This window comes from Aythya marila (genome assembly GCF_965140915.1).
Source record: "Aythya marila genome assembly, chromosome: 27".
NCBI classification, from domain to species: domain Eukaryota; kingdom Metazoa; phylum Chordata; class Aves; order Anseriformes; family Anatidae; genus Aythya; species Aythya marila.
In genome coordinates this window covers 816427-834622 of record NC_139068.1, presented here as the reverse complement: position 1 = coordinate 834622, position 18196 = coordinate 816427, and the positions used below count along the sequence as shown (strand labels likewise).

The window sequence follows — 18196 nt, the reverse complement described above, 5'->3', positions numbered from 1 at the left end:
CACAGACACTGGTCGTGCTTCCGGTGGGAGCCGGCATCACCCCACCTGTCCCCCAAAGACACGCACCCTTCGCCCCCCAAGCATCCCAATGGCAGATCCCAGTTAAACCACTGCCGGCTACTGCAGAGACCATGGCCAAGCGTGAGAGGAGCCAGTCACCATGGTGGGAGAGGGAGAAGCTGGGCAGAGCGCAGCAGCAGGGACATTACTTGAAATTCTGATACTGTTATTTATTTAGTAGTGGACCCAGGTCCTGCAGGCGCTGAGGTGGTACCACTTGCCCTGCTCCTGCCTCATCCTACACTGCTTCACGTCCCGAGGGCAGCGCGAGCCATCCCTGGGTGCCGCTGCCTTTCCCAAGGGAGACAGAGAGGAATTTTCAGGTGCCATGGGTGATGTGATGAGCATGGTTTGTAGCCATCAGCTTCTGGGTGATGAATGAAGACAAGCTGCCATGAGGAGTGGGGTGGGAGCAGGGATATTTGCTTCACTTGCATCCTGCCACCTTGGGACCTGCAGCAGGTGATGGAGAACAGGTCACTCAGTGAGTAGAGCGGTGAAATCCAGTTTAACTGGGAGAGGGACTTACTCAAACTCCCTTCACAACCTACTTTGATTGGGGCGTCCCTGTATTTTTCCTAAAAGCCCTTATCACTATTATGACTGTTTTTCCTTTTGAAGACACCTCAAAGCGTGAGATGAGGTCAGGGCTGAGGCATGCTCGGCCCTGACAGTCACTTACGGGGTGTTGAGGCTGTGCTGGGCCACAGGAAGCAAAGCTAGGGAGGATGCTGGAGGAGAACTGTCCCACAGCATCCCCACTGCCAAGCCATGAACTGGGACCAGTCTGTGCCCAGTCCTGGCTGGGCCCTCCCCAGGGAACGCCATGGCCTCCTATGGTGCTCTGCCTCCTATGGTGCTCTGCCTCCAAGGGTGCTCTGCCTCCAAAGGCAGGCTCACTGCGTGCAGCTGTGGCCTCAGGGTACCAGTCCCAGTGCCATGCCACTGCCCCCAGGAGACCTCCAGTGATGGGAAAAGAGCAGGCTTGACATTCCTCCAGGTCACCTCCTGGCCAGATCTGGGCCAACACACATCTCCAATGGGCCATCACAGCCTGCTGGAGGAGACCTGAATTTGCAATGTACTAAGCATGTGCTTTTTGTTACTATTATTTTTTTTGGGTCTTTCTGCATCACAAAGAGGAGAAACCTTGTCCCAGGCCAGGTTCTGTTCCCCTTGGGGGTCATCCTCAGGGTGCAGGGTCAAGATCAGCCCTCTTTTCCCAGAGCAAGCCTCTCCGCCCTGCCAGCCCTGATGTGTTACTCTACCGTCTGTATTTTTACCCAGTCATCAGCCGATTGCAGCTTCTCTGGTGCTCAGCAAATCCCCTTTGGCTGGCAAGCGGGCATTAATTTGTCTTCATTCCCAGTGCAATGCTCCATTCTGACATGTTGGGAGGGGGTGTTTTCACCTTTTTATATAGATATATATAATGAAAAATGTTTAAAATACTAACTCTAAGGAGGAGCGTCGTAACGGCATGATTTATAATAAAGGAGTAGCTACAATCCCAGGTGCAGGTTCTGGTCCCAGTGTTGTTTCTCAACTGGTGAGCCTTGGCTCTGGACAGCCCCATGCCATGATGCTGCCTGTGCTGATGCTAGAAGAGGATTTTGGGCAGCAGTGGGGTTCCCTGCACCCCAAGTGACCAGAAGGGGTTGGGGGATTTGTCTAGAGCTGCTGCATGACACAAAGGAACTGGCTTCCCCTTTGAAAACCCCTAGTGGGTGGGCTGTGCACCCCTGGGCATGTAAACCCCATATTGCTAATGCTGGTTTGGGATTTTAGGGGTTTCTTTTGCTTGAAGCCTGAGAGATATGTGGTGCAAGGGATGGGGTGATGTGGGGAGTTCCTACAGGAGGGGATGTCCTGACAGAGGAGCTGCTGCTGCACACAGTATAGTTTTGCTGTTCATCCCCAAATGTACCACCAGAAAAGGAGGAATTTATATATTTAAAAAAAAAAAAAATGCTTGAAAGCACGAGCTTTCTGGTTAAGGATGCAGGGAAGGCATGGAGCAGCCAGATGCTGTGCCCACCTGAGCAGAGATTTCAGCCCCAACCCCAGCATTTGCCCTCCCTGCAAGGGCAATTTCCTTGATGGCATTTCCTGGTTTCCATTCCTGTCTCCTGAGGCATGAAGCAGCACATGCAGGGCAGATGCAGGGCATAATGCTCAGCCTGAGCAATGCAGAAGTAAAGCCCAGCCCAGGTGTGGATCCTGCATGAGTCCCTTCCCAAGGGGCCTCTGAATGGAGCTGCTGCTGCCCTCATCTTTGGCAGCTGAAGCAGTTGGCTCTGCCACTCACCTCATGAACATCTCATGAACAGTAAGGTTTCTCTGAGTTCCCGTGTGTGCATGGGTCATGGCACCTTGCTCCCAGCCACTGAGGTCGAGCATTTTGGCTGCTGAGCTCTTGGTGCCTTCAGCCTCATTAAGCAGCAGTGCTGTGGTAGTGATGCTTCTCCCTGTCCTTTCCAGCTGTCTCCCACGTTGGGAACCTTCACCTGCAGCCTGGCAAACACTCCCTGCATTGCGCCCCTCCGGCGATGCATCTAGTGGGGAAGATGCCCATTTGCATGATGGATGCTTCAGCACTCGTGGCCATGGGTGCACCCACAGGGATGGGTGCTGCAAGGCCGAGGGTGCCCCAGGTTGTATTTCTGCCCCACACCCCAAGTGATGCCTCCAGCTCCCATCCACATCTGACACTGCCTTTGCCAGAGTTGGAGGCAGAGGCAGCGTGGCCAGGGGCTGCAGCAGGTAAGTGCTCAAAACCCAAAGGATAGGCACTCATTGATTCTGCCCTCTTTACCTTAATATTAATTGGAATGTACAGAAACCTCCAGGTTTTGAGACACGTACCCTTGGGACGTCGGGCAGTCCTGATCTTCCTGCAGCTCGATGGTCTCTGAACCAGCTCCAGCCAAAACACTTCCTTAACCATGGTCTGCTTAATCCAAAAGATGTGGAAAAAAAGCAACAACCAACACCATCGTGCTCGTAAAACCACCTCAGAGCAGAGCATCCCCCAGCTGCATCAAAGTGACCCCCAGGGTGGGGGAAAATGTTCAGAGCTCTGAGCATCCCTGCCCAGCTGCATCCTGTGCCCACCAGCACCACCTGCAACCCCAGGACAGTGACCCTGGCACCCATTGGCTTTGGCAGTGGGGGCACCCTGGGCAGGGCCACCCCAGGCTCCCCCCTCGACAGCGGGAAGAGGCTTTCATCCTCCCCACCCCAACCCCCAACAAACCGGCACTAAATGAGGAAGTGGGAGGAGAAAAAAATATCATAGCAAGTTGTAGTTGCAGGAGAAACAGCAAAGCGAAGCCCTTCGGGATGGACCTGTGCCCACGGTGACAGGAGCCCCGAGCGCCCCATCACCAGGGGCAGGACGCAGGGACACCATGGTGAGTGCAAGCAGGGGCCTCGCTGGCCTCCCCCCCGCCCTGTCCTCTCCCAGAGCCCTGGATGTCACCTTGGGGTGTCTTCCTGCCACCTTGGGGCTATCTTAGCCCTGTCCTCTTCTGCACCCACCTGGGACTGGGTGTGCCAGGAGCCCCCCACAATGTCCCCGATGGAGAGAGGATGGAGCTGCCCAGGCTCAGGGTGAAGGAGCAGGGCTGGGGCTGAGCGAGGTGCTGTGTGGGGCACGGTGCTGGGGAGCAGCTGCCTGAGAATGGGCGCAGGGTGCTGGGTGCAGGATCCCGCAGGGTTGTTGCACATGGGAGCACTGACCTGAGCAGGATCAAGGGCAGCAGGCGGTGAGCCAGGCTGGGCACAAAGTGCTCTTGATTTTGCCAGCATGGTCCCCATACGGGAACCCCTGTCTTCCTCTTGGCCCAGCTTCCTGCCAGCGCTTCTTATTTCAGTGCTCATGGCACCAGCAGGGTGCGGGCAGAGCACAGTGGTGTGGTGGGGGCTGCCAGGGGTGTTTGTGCCCCCTGAGACCAGCTCAAGCTGGGAGGGACCTGCAAGTGCTGGCACCCGGGGTCGAACCTCACACCCCAGTGCATGCAGGGAGATGGGGATGGTGGCTCGGGGCTGCTGCAAGGGTAGCAGCTGGAGCTGGAGGTTGATCTGGAGGAAGAAGAGGAAGATGCAGGCTCTCAAAATGAAGAAGATGCTCAGGCATGGAGTGAGGGGCTGCACGGTGTGGCCATGGCCACATCCTCCAGCCCACAGTTCTGCTCCCTCCGCATGTCTGAGCGCTGCCTTTCCTGGCCATCGCTTCCCACCAGCCAGGAGCAGGGTCAGCAGCTGGGCTGAAGCAGAGCCTCCTCCTCCCTACAGCAGCCCCTGGTTGCAGTTGTCACCTTCAACAGGCTGCTCCAGCACTGTCCCCACAAGACATGGACAGCTGAGACCCAATGATGTTTCATGGTTTCACAAGGGGTCATGGCTGCACATCCCCCCTGGGACCCTGCTTCGGGGTCAACCTCCATCCCCAGAACTCAGGGGTGAATGCCCCCTCCCTAGATGCTGTTTGTGCCCATATCAGGGGCCAGCCAGGCTGCTGACAGAAATACAACACCCTGTGCTCCTCTTCTCAAGGCTTCCTGTGGTTTCAAAGGTGTTGGCTGCATCTGGGCTCGCCCTATCTTGAGAACAGAGCTGCCACCTTGGGCAGCGTCTGCTCCGCCTTTGGCACTTGCAAGGGTTTTGTTTTTTTGGTGGCTCAGATGTGAGTTTTGAAGAAAAACAGACAATGTTTTGCGATTGCTGGTGCAGGGCTGCTCCCGAGGTCACTGCTTGCATCCGCAGCCCTGGTCATGGGTGGTGACTGTGGTGGTGACAATCCCTGTCCTGCAGCCCTCGCGGGGGCTCCTGGTGGGTTCCTGGCCACGACACATGCACCCATCATGTACAGGGCTGTCAGCAGAGCAATGCCCTTTGCACAAAGTGGCTGCAAACTGTGCCTGGATGCCCGGCCCAAGGGCTGCTGAAAGCCTCTTGCCACTCGGCTCTAGGACAAAATGGCTCGTGGAGGTGTCTAGTCCTGGCCATCCGTCTGTCCCCTTCCTGGCAGGACCCATCTGGTGGCAGTGGCTGTTAAGCCACTGCTCTCCAGCTCACCCCTTGCCTTGGCCAGCAGCGCAGGAAGGGACTGGGAACCCCTGACCCATGCCTCTGAAAGCAAATTCAGCTTCTGCCCTGCACGGAGTCCCTGCTCCCCACAGGGTTGCTGCCCCTCACCTCTTGCAAGGCTTTTACCCAGCACATCAAGCCATGACCCCATGAAATCTTCACGTCACAGGATGCTCCCAGGGATGCTGGGCAGCCTTTGTGCTCCCCAAAACAGAGCAGAAACACCCACGACCCTGCAGACATCTGGAACAAAACCTTCGTTTAAAGTGAGACGGTGCTTTCCCTGCAGCTGTGCTGCATCAGGTGCCGGGCTGAGCCAGGAAAACCCCTAATCTGTGCCTGAGGAAGAGGAGGAGGCATGTGCTGGCTTCCAGCTGCTCTGAGCAGTCATTTGAGTGAAGGAGAAACTTCAGGTGTCAGCTCGAAAGCGCGAAGCTTGCAGTACAGGAAATGCCTACATTGGCCTTAATTCAGGGCTATAAGACTAAGCATGAGCTCAGGGTGCCTGTGCCTGGGGGCTTGGGGTGATATAAGTGGCTGACGGGGAAGCCAAGGTGTCAGTGTCCCCATGGGCTACTCCCAACCTGCTCACCTCCACTTAAAGCATGAGGTTTTGGCCAGGTCAGGGTGGCAACCTTGGGGTTACCAGCAGCACCCTGGGTGACAGCATGGTGACCTGGGTGGCCTATCCGTAGGCTCATTAAGATAGAGGGGAAGAAGAGGAGGGGAAAGCAAGAAAAAGGACCATATGCAATGAACTGGAGGAAGAAGAGAAGCTCCATGAGCAGCCCCGATCCCATCCAGAGCCCCTGAGCTGACCCAGACCCATGCGTCCCAACTGCTTGCAAAGGGGCAAGGAAGCTGAAAGCCCCCTCACTGCTTATAGGGCCATGAGCTGCATTTGGTAGCTGGGATTTTGTGAGCAGGGTTACAAAGCCCAGCAGCCCACCAGGGATGGGGGGTGGCCAGGGGGAGCAGCCCGATGTTGCTGATCCCCTCCCTGCTCCATGAGCATCCCTCAGTCACCCCTTGTGATGCTGCTGGGGGACAGGGCGGCTGCCTGTGACTGTCAGGGGCAGATGGGAGGGTGCAAAGGCAGAGGCATCCTGAGGCCTGAAAGCTTGAGAATCGGCAGGAAAATGAAGCAAAAGGGGAAGAGAAGAAAAGGGAAATGGAAAGAGTAAGAGGCTGGGGGGGAGAAGTGAAATCGGCACCAGGAGCGCTGGGCTGAAAGCGGAACTGTGTGGCCGGTGGCTACAGGACGAGTGCACAGAGGAGCCAGGGGCAGCTCCAGCCATGGGTGTCCCCTCCCAGGTATCGTAGGCACATTCAGGCAGATTACTGTGCAGCAACAGGGCCAAGGACCCTCTAGGATGTTTTCTTTTTGGGCAGTGGAATCCCACCCAGCCCAGGGCTGTGCTTAGCCCCACAATCGCTGAAATCGCAGCCCATGGTCTTCCTTCTGTCCCGCTGCCCCTGAGGATGTTGCAAGCATGAATTTGGGGTGGCAGAAAAATGGGTGCTTGGGTTTCCCCAGGCAGGGCAGGGGGGTGACACTCCCAGCTCTGCCCCGCTGCAGTGGAGACACGGGGGTGCAGCCAGGGGTGCCCCATGGGGCATGGTTATTGCCTTTCTCCAGGGTTGTTTTTGCTACCCCTTTGATATGCAGAGCCTGTGCTGTGATTGCTTCATTACTCATATGTTTACAGAGCAGGGGAAATGTTACAAACCTGCCTACAGGCTGCAAGCCCATTCTTCGCCTCTTGGGAATGCAGGGCCTGTGGTGAGGCAGGATCTGGCTAGAGGGATGGATCAAGCCCATGTGCAGCAGTGGCTGAAATACCCCTTAGTGCCGCCCAAGGGTGCCTGTTTCAGATTCCCACCACAGTCGCTGTGACCCTCTCCCTGCAGGGCAGCAAGGAGCGCTTCCACTGGCAGAGCCACAATGTCAAGCAGAGTGGGGTGGATGACATGGTCCTGCTCTCCAAGATCTCCGAGGAGGCCATCGTGGAGAACCTCAAGAAGCGCTTTATGGACGATTACATCTTCGTATCCTTCCCAGGGCAGCAGGACGGGGAGCATCAGGGCCACACTCTAAGGCTTTGCAAGAGCCTGCAGCATGTCCATCCCTGCACGATATTGGGATGGGTTTGGTGGCCATGACACCCTAGCTGATATGGCTCATGTGCTTCAGCATTACCCAGGGGAAGGACCTCTTCTCCTTGTTGGCAGCATGATCCTGCTGGTTTATAGCCAGAGGTTCAGCCCCCTCCTCACCAAACCCTGCAGCTGCATAGGGCATTGTCCCCTCCTGCTGTTGCCCACAGACCATCAATGCACACTGGGTGCTCTGCACTGACTCTGGAGCACCACTGAGCCAGCACAGGGTGAAAACTCCCTGTCCCTTACGTGCCGTCCTCCAGCACAGATGCTTTTGTGGTCACTGGCTTTGTCACAGAGATGACGCCACTGAGCACCAAGCACGAAGTTTGATGGCTCTCGGGTTCCTTGGTGCAGATGGGGAAGCCGTTCCTACCATCCGAGGCTCTGAGCCCAGCTCGCCCCCCCAGCCCCTGCTCAGTTTCGCAGCCAGATCAGCACCCAGCTGCATCATGCCTGCTGCAGCCGTGCCCCAGCCCCAGAGGGAGAAGAGAAGTTCCCCGAGCTGCAGAGCGGGACGTGGTGGGGAGCTCAGGCGCAAAGCCACTTGCTGTCGTGGACGTGAGTGGTTGTGGTTTCCCTGAAGATGCGGCTCTGTCCTTACAAGGCGATGCTCTGTCCCAGGCTGGCAGTGACGCAGCCATCCGCCTCGCTCTTTCAGCAGACCCAGGGCTTTAAATGTGCTTGGGGGTTGGGCTTAGGGTTGGCTTTTTTTGAAGGAGGAGGAAAAAATACCCCATGCAGCCTCTTTCTTCCTTTTTTCGCAGCCCTGCATGCAGGGCCCCCATCCAGTCATGACTCAGTGCCCCATGTTTCCGCACTTCCCAGAAAAGCCCCTCTCTTCCTGCCCTCGGCTGCCTTCCCCTCCCTGCTGACAGGTGGGCTGAAAGTGGGACCCTGGCCCCGCACCATCCATGTCCTCCCCACCCAGCATCCTCCCCAGGGCACTGGGGCTTATCCCCATCCTCCCAATGCACCATTTCCAGCCACAGGCCTCTGTTTTTCCAAACCCCCCCCCAGTCACACCTGTGTAATTTGGGGATGCTGCGTGCGGATGTAGGGGAAACTCATGGCTGAGGCAGCACCAGGTCGTGAGCTGAAACCCATCGTGCTATTCCTGGTGCTGCCTTACAAGGAGGCAGGGATACTCTGATATGATGGGCAGGACGGAGGGACATGGGAGAGGATGCCTGGACCTTGACTTGCTGCCCAGACCTACATCGGGCCAGTGCTCATCTCCGTCAACCCCTTCAAGCAGATGCCGTACTTCACTGACCGAGAGATCGAGCTGTACCAGGGGGCGGTAAGGCTGCTGTGTGCAGGCTGGCAGGGCTGGCAAGGGGTTAATTAGGTTTAATTTGGTGCATTTGCATACAAATGTCTGGGGGGTGTCCCATGAGGGTGCCCTTTGGGTACTGATTGCATGGGTCAGCGTTCCCAAATGTGTTGTCTGCAACAAGAGTTGGAAGCATATCCACATTCCTGGAAAATTCATCCCATAAACACACATTAGGGCAACCCAGACATGGTGAAGTGCCCAAGTGCCTGGCTCTGCTGCACATCCTTCCTGAGGCAGAGGGGACTCCAGCAGACATCCTGCATGCTGCTGCTTCTTGTGCCACATGGGCAGGGTAAAGGGGGCTGCAGAGGGGGCTGGCAGCTGCTCCCTGCTCAGCACTGCTGCCCTTGCCTCCTCTCTAGGCTCAGTATGAAAATCCCCCCCACATCTATGCGCTGACAGACAACATGTACCGAAACATGCTGATCGACGGGGAGAACCAATGCGTCATCATCAGGTAGAGGGCAGCAAGTGGCTGGGTGCCCCCGGCACCCCTTCCCCAGCACCCTGGGGTGTCCAGGCCAAATGTGGTGGCCAGGCAGTGGCAAGAGGTTGCTGAAGCCCAGTGCTGGCCACGGGTGTGCACCATCTGGGTGTGCTGGGGCTGTGGTCCCAGGCAAGAACCAAGCCTTGTGCAACATGCTTTTTCAGCTGAGTGTTGCAAGGGAAGGGGTCAGGATGTGGGGTAAGGCCAAAGACTTCCCCTTCAGGCTCCAAAGCCTCCCTTCTCCCCTCCAAAATCCAGCAGCAAGAAATCCAACAACTCCTCCTGTATCTCAGCCCTGCTCTGGTCCCGTTCATGTCCCAGAGCCCCTGCAGCCCCTTCTCCAACATCATTAGCTACAGCCCCTGTCCCCTCCAGCTGCCCCAGGCCCTGAGGGACCAGGGGCTCCCCAGCATCCCACCAGGAGCACTCCAGGGGCTCCTGATTCACCTTTCCCCTCCTTTTGCCATTTACACAGTGGAGAAAGCGGGGCCGGGAAAACAGTGGCAGCAAAATACATCATGGGCTACATCTCCAAAGTGTCCGGGGGTGGCGACAAGGTGCAGGTAGGGCTGCCCCCACCCCAGCACCTAGAGTTTCGCCTCCCAACCTCTCTGCTCCCCCAGCCCCTGCACAGAGCAGTCCATGGCTGGGGACACATCTCCATCCCCAGTCGGGGCGGGCAGTTGCAGTGGGCACAAGTGCGCAGCCCTGCTCAGGCTCGTGCCCTCCTCTGGCCACCAGCACGTGAAGGACATCATCCTGCAGTCCAACCCACTGCTGGAAGCCTTCGGCAATGCCAAAACTGTCCGCAACAACAACTCGAGCCGCTTTGTAAGTCCCTGGGGCAGGCGTGGACCATGCCAAGGGTTGGTACCTTGCAGTGCCATAGCCAGGATCCATCCCTGCCGTGCTTGTGACATGGCTGGAGGGGACAACCAGGGGCTGGGTGCTGATGGGCACTGTGCCTGGGCAGGGGAAATACTTCGAGATCCAGTTCAGCCGGGGTGGCGAGCCCGACGGGGGGAAGATCTCCAACTTCCTGCTGGAGAAGTCACGGGTGGTGAGCCAGAACGAGCATGAGAGGAACTTCCACATCTACTACCAGGTACGGGGGCATGGGACCAGGCGGGCATGGGGCTGGAGCCGCTAACTGCAGCCCCCTGGGTGTCTTGCAGCTCATCGAAGGAGCGTCCCAGGAGCAGCGGCAGAACCTTGGCATCATGAGCCCGGATTATTACTACTACTTGAACCAGTCGGACACGTACCAGGTAGAAGGCACAGATGATCGCAACGACTTCCATGAGACCATGGTGAGTGTCTGGGGGAGTATGGGTATCCAGAAACCTGTCTGAGGCCAAACTGGGGCTGACCCCAATGCACCCTGCTCCCCCAGAACGCCATGCAGGTGATCGGCATCCGGGGCGAGGACCAGCAGCTGGTGCTGCAGATCGTGGCAGGGATCCTCCACCTGGGCAATATCAGCTTTCGGGAGGAGGGCAACTATGCCCAGGTGGAAAATGCCGACTGTGAGTAGCCAAACCCCCCTTGTTCCAGCAAATGAAGCTTACATGCTCACAGGGACCCCTGGCAACGAATCGCAACATCTCTGTAGCACAAACCCCCCAGCAGAGGAGAGAGGCAACATCAGCATCTTCCCTGTGTTAAACATGAGGAAACTGAGGCAGTGAGCAAATGGCACAGCCAGAGCTTAGCAAGTGCCTGGCAGGGGACAGGGGCTATGATGGAGCTGAGGGAGGGCAATATCCCATGCCCCCAGACTGTGTTGCTCCCTATGCCATGGCCCCACTCATGTTTGGCTGGGGCTGGGTGGGCAGTGTGTGGGGGGCAGCCCTAACCTCCCTCTTTCTGCCCAGCCCTGGCTTTCCCTGCCTACCTGCTGGGCATCGACCGCAACCGCCTCAACAGCAAGGTCACCAGCCGCAAGATGGACAGCAAGTGGGGTGGACGCTCCGAGTCCATCACCGTCACCCTCAACGTGGAGCAGGCAGCTTACACCCGGGATGCCCTGGCCAAGGGGCTCTACGCTCGTGTCTTTGACTTCCTCGTGGAGGTGGGTGCCCTGGGGAGTACGGTTGTTGGGAGGGGTATGAGGGGAGGCTCATGGGGATGCTGGCTGGCTGCTCCTGTGTGCAGCCGCATGCCCCATGAAGGTGGCTCCCGCCGTCTCTCCCTGCAGTCTATCAACCGGGCCATGCAGAAGCCGTATGAGGAGTACAGCATTGGGGTGCTGGACATCTACGGCTTTGAAATATTCCAGGTGGGTGCTGGTTTGCAGTGGGAGCCCAGCTGGGGGGCTCTCCTTCCCTGCTCCAGTAGCGAGGGTGGTCAGAGCAAGGGGTTGTTGGTCAATGGCCCAAAGAAGGGTCCCTGGAGCAGCATCCAAAGGTCCCACCCATAGGGGTCACCTGAGTAGAAGCCAAGTCAGACCCATCTTCTCTTTCCTTTTCCCTCATTTTACAGAAAAATGGTTTTGAACAGTTCTGCATTAACTTTGTGAACGAGAAACTGCAGCAGATCTTCATAGAGCTGACCCTGAAGGCAGAACAGGTACAAGGGAGTTGAAACCCAATAGGGCTGCACCAGCACCCTAATCCCCGTGCTCTGCACCCCACTGATGTGGCACCCTGGCCAAGGCATGTCCCATGAGTGCAGATCTGGAGCCCACCAGCTCTTTTTGTGTGTCATTCTCCCACCCCGTAGGAGGAGTACGTGCAGGAGGGCATCAAATGGACCCAGATCCAGTACTTCAACAACAAGGTGGTGTGCGACCTGATAGAGAACAAGCTGGTGAGTGGGGGTCCCCCCAGCAGGATGCTTCCTTGGGAGCCAAAGCACTGGGGGGGCTTGGTGGGGCTGGGTGCTGCTGGGGTGGGGGGCAGGAGCCAGCCCTGGGGGAGCTGCAGCTCCATGTCCTTGCATTTGAGTGCAAAGCAGCTTAGAGCCACACGGGGCACCTTACCGCAGCCAGATGCAGGATTGTTCCTGCCTGCAGCCTTAAGTCACCCCTGGCTTTGCTTTCCATCCCCCAGAACCCTCCTGGGATCATGAGTGTTTTGGACGACGTCTGTGCCACCATGCATGCCACCGGCGAGGGCGCCGACCAAACCCTGCTGCAGAAGCTGCAGGCAGCAGTGGGCACCCATGAGCACTTCAACAGCTGGAGCTCAGGCTTTGTCATCCACCACTATGCGGGCAAGGTACGGCACCCTGCATCCTGAGGCCCTGGCCCCAGCGTCCTGGGGCTGAGCACCCCTCCTGCCCCCAGGTCTCCTACGATGTGAACGGCTTCTGTGAGCGCAACCGGGACGTGCTCTTCACTGACCTGATTGAGCTCATGCAGAGCAGCGAATAGTGAGTATGGGCGGTGTTGTGGTCTCCTGGGTCATCCCAAAAGAGCTGGGGTCATGGGCAGCATCCTCAAAATGTGGACCTTTGCTGGTCCTGCCCCTGCCTGGCAGCTCTCACCCGGGGGCTCTCCCCTGCCTTTCAGCGGTTTCATCCGGATGCTTTTCCCGGAGAAGCTTGATTCTGACAAAAAGGGCCGCCCAACCACTGCAGGCTCCAAAATCAAGGTAGGTTCTGGAGGCTGCAGAACAGCAGCTGGGGGCTGCTGGGCTCCCACCAACACCTTTAACGCTACAGAGGCCAATCCTTGCAATAGAAACAGGCCAATGACTTGGTGAACACATTAATGAAGTGCACACCACACTACATCCGCTGCATCAAGCCCAACGAGACCAAGAAACCCCGTGACTGGGAGGAGAGCAGGTAACAGAGGATGCTGTAATGGGTCACAGAGCCCCAGAGCCCAGGTACCTTTCCTCCAGACCCAGGGGATGGGAAGGGGCAGCGTGCGGGAACACACATCCCTCTGCATGTGCATCCTTCTGGGGCTCTGACCTGGGCACCCCCAGGCAAAGTGGTGGAGATGGGCAGAGCCATGCTACCATGCTGCCATCCCACGGTGAGCACATCCCTCCCAATCCCGCAGGGTGAAGCACCAAGTCGAGTACCTGGGGCTGAAGGAGAACATCCGCGTACGCAGGGCTGGTTTCGCCTACCGCCGCCTCTTCCAGAAATTCTTACAACGGTGAGGGGCCATGGGGTTGTGAGGAGGGGGTCTGCAGCCCGGCCGCCGCTCATGGCCCCTGTCCCGGCAGCTATGCCATCCTCACCCCCGAGACGTGGCCTTGCTGGCGTGGGGATGAGCGGCAAGGTGTGCAGCACTTGCTGAGCTCCGTCAACATGGACCCAGACCAGTACCAGATGGGACGGAGCAAGGTGTTCGTCAAGAACCCAGAGTCGGTAGGTTGGGGGCATGGGGACGTTGCGGGCATCTGCACCAGGATCGGCCCCTGCCTGTCCAGGCTCAGTACCCCACTGCCCCACAGCTCTTCCTCCTGGAGGAGATGCGGGAGCGGAAATTTGACGGCTTCGCCCGGGTGATCCAGAAGGCCTGGCGCCGGCACATCGCCATCCGGAAATACGAGCAGATGAGAGAGGAGGGTAAGGCTGCGACGGCGGGGACACCCCTGCATTTTGTAGGGTGCCCTTGGCCAGGGACAGCCCTGCTCACTGCAGAGCCACCGGAGCAATGGGGGAGCAGCATCCCCACTCCTAATTGCAACAAAGAGGGTGATGAGGGACTGGACAAGATACTCGAGGTCTTTTCCTACATTTCAAGGAGGGAGTGGGTTTCTTGCTCCTGTTTTCAGCCCTGGGTGGGGCTGTCAGACAGAACCCAGAGCATCTCGCTGTCCGTCTGCATTTCACTGCCTGCAAAAATGATGGAGATGGGTCAGCGCTTGTAGAGGGATGGGAAAGGCCTGTGGTCAGCACCTGACACCCGCCATGGGGAATTTCCAATACTCCCAAGCATACAGTGCAAAATCAAGAGGAAAAAAAAAAAAAAAAAGGAAGCAGCTGGGCCCCTCCCTCCCCCCCTACCACAACACAAGGTTTTGGGGACACTTAATGGGTTTTGTGGCCAGCACAGCTCCTGCTGCGTGGGGCTGTGGGCTGAGTGCCAGCTCAGAGCCCTGCCCGACCAGCATCACTTCGGGTACCATGCAGCCTCCAGCATCCTCTACAACTGCAAAGAGCGGCGGAGGAACAGCATCAACAGGAATTTTGTGGGCGATTACCTGGGCATGGAGGAGCGGCCAGAGCTGCGGCAGTTCCTAGCCAAGAGGGAGCGGGTTGACTTTGCCGACTCCATCACGAAGTATGACCGGAGGTTCAAGGTGAGACAAGCCAAGCCATGGCTCATGGTGGTTGCCCTTGGGTGGGATGTGGGTGGGGCTTGTGCCCCCCTCTTTCCCCCCCCCCAGCTAACTCCCCTCAGCCCCTGCACCTGCCCTTTCGCAGCCCATCAAGCGGGACTTCATCCTCACCCCCAAGTACTTTTACCTGATTGGGCGGGAGAAGGTGAAGAAAGGCCCTGAGAAGGGGCAAATCAAGGAGGTGCTCAAGAAGAAGGTGGAGATCCAGGCAGTGAGCGGCGTCTCACTGAGGTATGTCCCATTGTACCAGCTCAGTGTGGTCGGGCTTCACCCATTGTGTCCCCCCAGACCCTTCCCACTTTTCGGTGCCCCCAGCCCAGCCCCAATGCACTGCCATTGGAGCATCACACCACGGGGATGAGGGGTCCCTGTGCTCTCTGGGTCTGCTCAGGGGTCCCCAAGGCCTGGCAGAGTCTCCTGCCCCCCTGACAGCCCCCTGGGGCTGCCCACAGCACCCGGCAGGATGATTTCTTCATCCTCCATGAGAATGATGCCGACAACTTCCTCGAGTCCATCTTCAAGACAGAGCTGGTCAGCCTGCTGAGCAAGCGCTATGAGGAGCTCACCCATACCAAGCTGCAACTCACCTTCAAAGACACGTAAGGATGGAAGCTGGGAGAGGTGGCAAAGCAGGAAGAGGCCACTTCCCCGCAGCCTCACGGCCCCTCTCCTCATCCTAGACTACAGTTTCGGGTGAAGAAGGAGGGCTGGGGCGGTGGCGGCACCCGCAATGTCACCTTCATGAGAGGACAGGGCGACGTGGCCATCCTCAAAGCTGGAGGCAAAACCCTTACGGTCAGCATCGGGGACGGGCTCCCCAGGAACTCCAGTGAGTGCCGGTGCCGGGGCACCTGGGGGGAGCAGCGTAGGAGGGGAGGGGGGAGAGGGGAGACAGGAGCTCCAGGGCCACGGTGAATGGTGGGGGGGCTTGGGGACATCAGGATGAGACACTGTGCCCTGCGGAGTCTGTGTTTCACCCAGGAGGGACCTGCTCAGGTGATGGGGTAGCACCAGGTGCTCAAGAGTGGTGGGATGCAAACCATAGTCAGCCCTCACATGGGACATCACCTGATGAGGTTTTGTGTCCACTCCTAGAGCCCACAAGGAAGGGGGTGACGCAGAGCAGAGGTGGCAGCAGGCATCCAGCACCCTTCCGGAGTGCACCCCCCGCACCCCAAGGTGAGCAGGGCAGCACCAAATGGGCCCCAGCCTGGTCCAGCCGGCTCTGTGCTGCTGGGGGGCAGGCAGGCGATGACCCCCTGCAATAACTGACCGTCCCTGGGGTTGTTCCAGGCACCTTCAAGAACGGGGCTCCCCAGTTCCCACGTGGGAACAGCCAGGCTCAGCGGGACACCTACAAGACACCCCAGAAGCAGCTGCGGGCACCACCGGCCACAGTGCTGCCCACCCAAAGCACAAACCGCCGGCCAAAGACACGGCCCCCATCTGAGCAGAACATGGAGTTTCTCAACGTGCCCGACCAGGGGGTGGCCGGGTAAGGTCCAGCACCCATGTGCCCACCAGAGTCCTCCAGTCTCCCCTCCCACTACTGCAGGCTCCAGAGACACTCTTCCTACTCCGGCCAGCTCCCTGTAACCTGGCAGTCCTGGGAGGGCAGAGCAGGCTGGGGAGGGGGACATGGGATGTCCCACACCCCCTCCCTTCCCTGGCTCTCACACTGTGTCACCGGTCCCCAGCATGCAGCGGAGGCGAAGCGTGGGCCAACGGCCACCCCCAGCCGGGCGCCCCAAGCCACAGCCCAAGGTGGCCACGCCGCGCTGCCGTGCGCTGTACCAGTACATCGGGCAGGACGTGGACGAGCTCAGCTTCAATGTGGGGGACATCATTGACATCCTGCTGGAAGGTACCGCCGGGCTCCTGGCTCCCCGTCTTGCCCTGTGGATGCTCCACATCTCAACCCGGGCTCTTTTCTCTCTTTCCCAGATATCTCTGGTTGGTGGAAGGGACGGCTGCATGGCAAGGAGGGGCTTTTCCCTGGGAACTACGTGCAGAAGATCTGAGCTGGGCACAGCGGACAAGGGTGGTCCCAGTAGGTGCCAGCCATGGGGAACCCTGCGGATCCTCTCCCCAGCATTGAGCAATCTGTTGTCCTCAGCCCCTTGCCACCGCTGGATCCGGCCTGGTGTCAGCCGCTGGTTTCTGCAGCTACTTCAGACAGTGGAGCAGGGTCAGGCTCTTTGCTGCTTATTCGTATGGTGGTTGTGGAACTGTTGAGGTGACTCTGGGGCATGAATAGTTTTATCGTCAATGATTATAGCAGTGAAGTTACTTGTGGTGGCTTTGGGCTTTTGACCTTGCTCCTGGATGATTCACGCATTGCAAACACAGCAAATCTGAGTTGGACTCAAAAAAACAAGCCCGGAGTTTGTGTTTCCCCACTGATCCCCCTGAGACCCAGCCCCCAGCGCTGGCTGTCCCCATGACAGGGGGATGAGTCTGCATGCAGGGACGAGGGTGGGTGCGCACCAGAGCAGCCCCATCCCCTCTGTATCGAATCCTCCAGAAGATACTGAACACGAACCAGCTCCCCCCCCAGACCCCATCTCAGGCTCTTGCACATCCCAGCATCGTTCCAGAGCACCTGGCAGTGCTGGCCAGGAGCTGCAGGGCAGCGGGGAGACAAAGCCCTGGAATCGGGGCGCAGCAGGACCTGCGTGTCAGCGCAGCGCCTGATTTCCCACAGGACTTGCTGCGAGAACTGAGCTGTGGCTCCACGTATTTGGATCCTGATCTGAAGGGGCCATGGGCGGCACAGACGGGCCCAAGTCCCCTGCTGTGGCAAACATGGAGTTGCCCCAGCATCACAAGCAGGGGGGTCTCACCCGTGGGGTGCTGGGGCTGAAAGCCACTGTCCATGGCCATGCTGAGGTGATCCCGAGCACACCCCCTTGGGGTGATGTTCCCTGCCCTGGGGGCAGAGGGGCTTTGAATGGAGGCTTTTTCCCACTGAGGGTGCATGAGGTTTGCAGCAGGGAGAGGGACGAACGGCACCAACACATCGGGGCCCGTCCTTGCCTGTGCCCCGTGGTGCTGGGAACCACCACCATGCTCTGGGTGCAGAGATAAGCAGGGGTCGGTGTCCCGCCCCGCCCCCGCCACCAATCCATGTCATCCCCCACCCAGGATGGCCAGAGGAAGTGATGCTATCCTGCTGCAGCCCTCGGCCTCGCTGCCTCTCCCTCCTCTTCCTCCCTCCCTGCAGCTCCCGCTGACCACGGGTGGGCAGAGCTCCTGCCCAGGAGATGGAGGCGGGGGGGGGCACACACAGATGGGGAGGGCTCAGGGGACCCTATGGGTGGGGGTGACGGCAAGCCAAAGGCTGCTGGGAAATGAAGTCCTGCGCAGCCTCACGTGGCGACACGTTCTGGGCCTGGGGAGGGAAGGGGAAATGTGGGGCTGGGAGGCCGGGGGGCACACACGGAGCTGGGGGGGGGAGGAACAGGAGCCGGGGCAGCTCCGGGTGTCTCAGCCTCGTGGCTTTGCCCCCTCATGATGGGTTTTCACAACCTACATGGTCCTTGGGGGGATTTTTCTTTTTTTTTTTTTTTTTTTTCCTGTAAGTGCAGTTTTAGAGTCCTTGCACTGCTGAGCTTGGGAAGGGCATTGGGGGCGAGGTGGGTGGGAGCAGCGAGAGCCTCTGCTTTCATCTGACTGAATAAAAATGGCTTTGGAAACTGCTGCTGGAGGAATCTCCTTCCTGCACCCTGCCTTGGGGCTGGGGGGGAAGGGGGGGGC

General features: G+C 58.5%; 1 protein-coding gene and 1 long non-coding RNA gene across 2 annotated transcripts; one reads left to right on the top strand and one right to left on the bottom strand.

The window, feature by feature from the left end:
• Positions 1-396: 396 nt before the first annotated feature.
• On the bottom strand, positions 397-3875 carry LOC309887792. The gene is made up of 4 exons (XR_014319091.1): positions 3802-3875; positions 2926-3010; positions 2369-2615; positions 397-513 (listed from the first exon to the last, which is right to left on the bottom strand). It is a non-coding gene; the product is annotated as an uncharacterized lncRNA (long non-coding RNA).
• On the top strand, positions 3355-18040 carry MYO1F (myosin IF). The gene is made up of 28 exons (XM_082779755.1): positions 3355-3473; positions 7063-7200; positions 8525-8614; positions 9013-9107; positions 9613-9700; positions 9879-9968; positions 10111-10242; positions 10313-10447; positions 10531-10663; positions 11012-11208; positions 11335-11415; positions 11619-11705; positions 11859-11945; positions 12188-12355; positions 12424-12509; positions 12649-12730; positions 12820-12926; positions 13150-13248; positions 13319-13463; positions 13550-13664; positions 14232-14401; positions 14526-14671; positions 14893-15039; positions 15121-15269; positions 15536-15619; positions 15734-15935; positions 16138-16304; positions 16385-18040. The coding sequence occupies exons 1-28, from the start codon at positions 3471-3473 to the stop codon at positions 16459-16461; spliced, it is 3300 nt and encodes a 1099-aa protein (XP_082635881.1). The 5' UTR covers positions 3355-3470; the 3' UTR covers positions 16462-18040.
• Positions 18041-18196: the final 156 nt, after the last annotated feature.

What these genes read in the sequence shown, in the direction of transcription:
- MYO1F (XM_082779755.1), top strand. An exon ending in GGGGTGGCGACAAGGTGCAG is followed by an intron (nt 9,701 to 9,878) that starts GTAGGGCTGCCC and finishes TCTGGCCACCAG; the next exon opens with CACGTGAAGGACATCATCCT. An exon ending in CGGGCTCCCCAGGAACTCCA is followed by an intron (nt 15,270 to 15,535) that starts GTGAGTGCCGGT and finishes GTCCACTCCTAG; the next exon opens with AGCCCACAAGGAAGGGGGTG.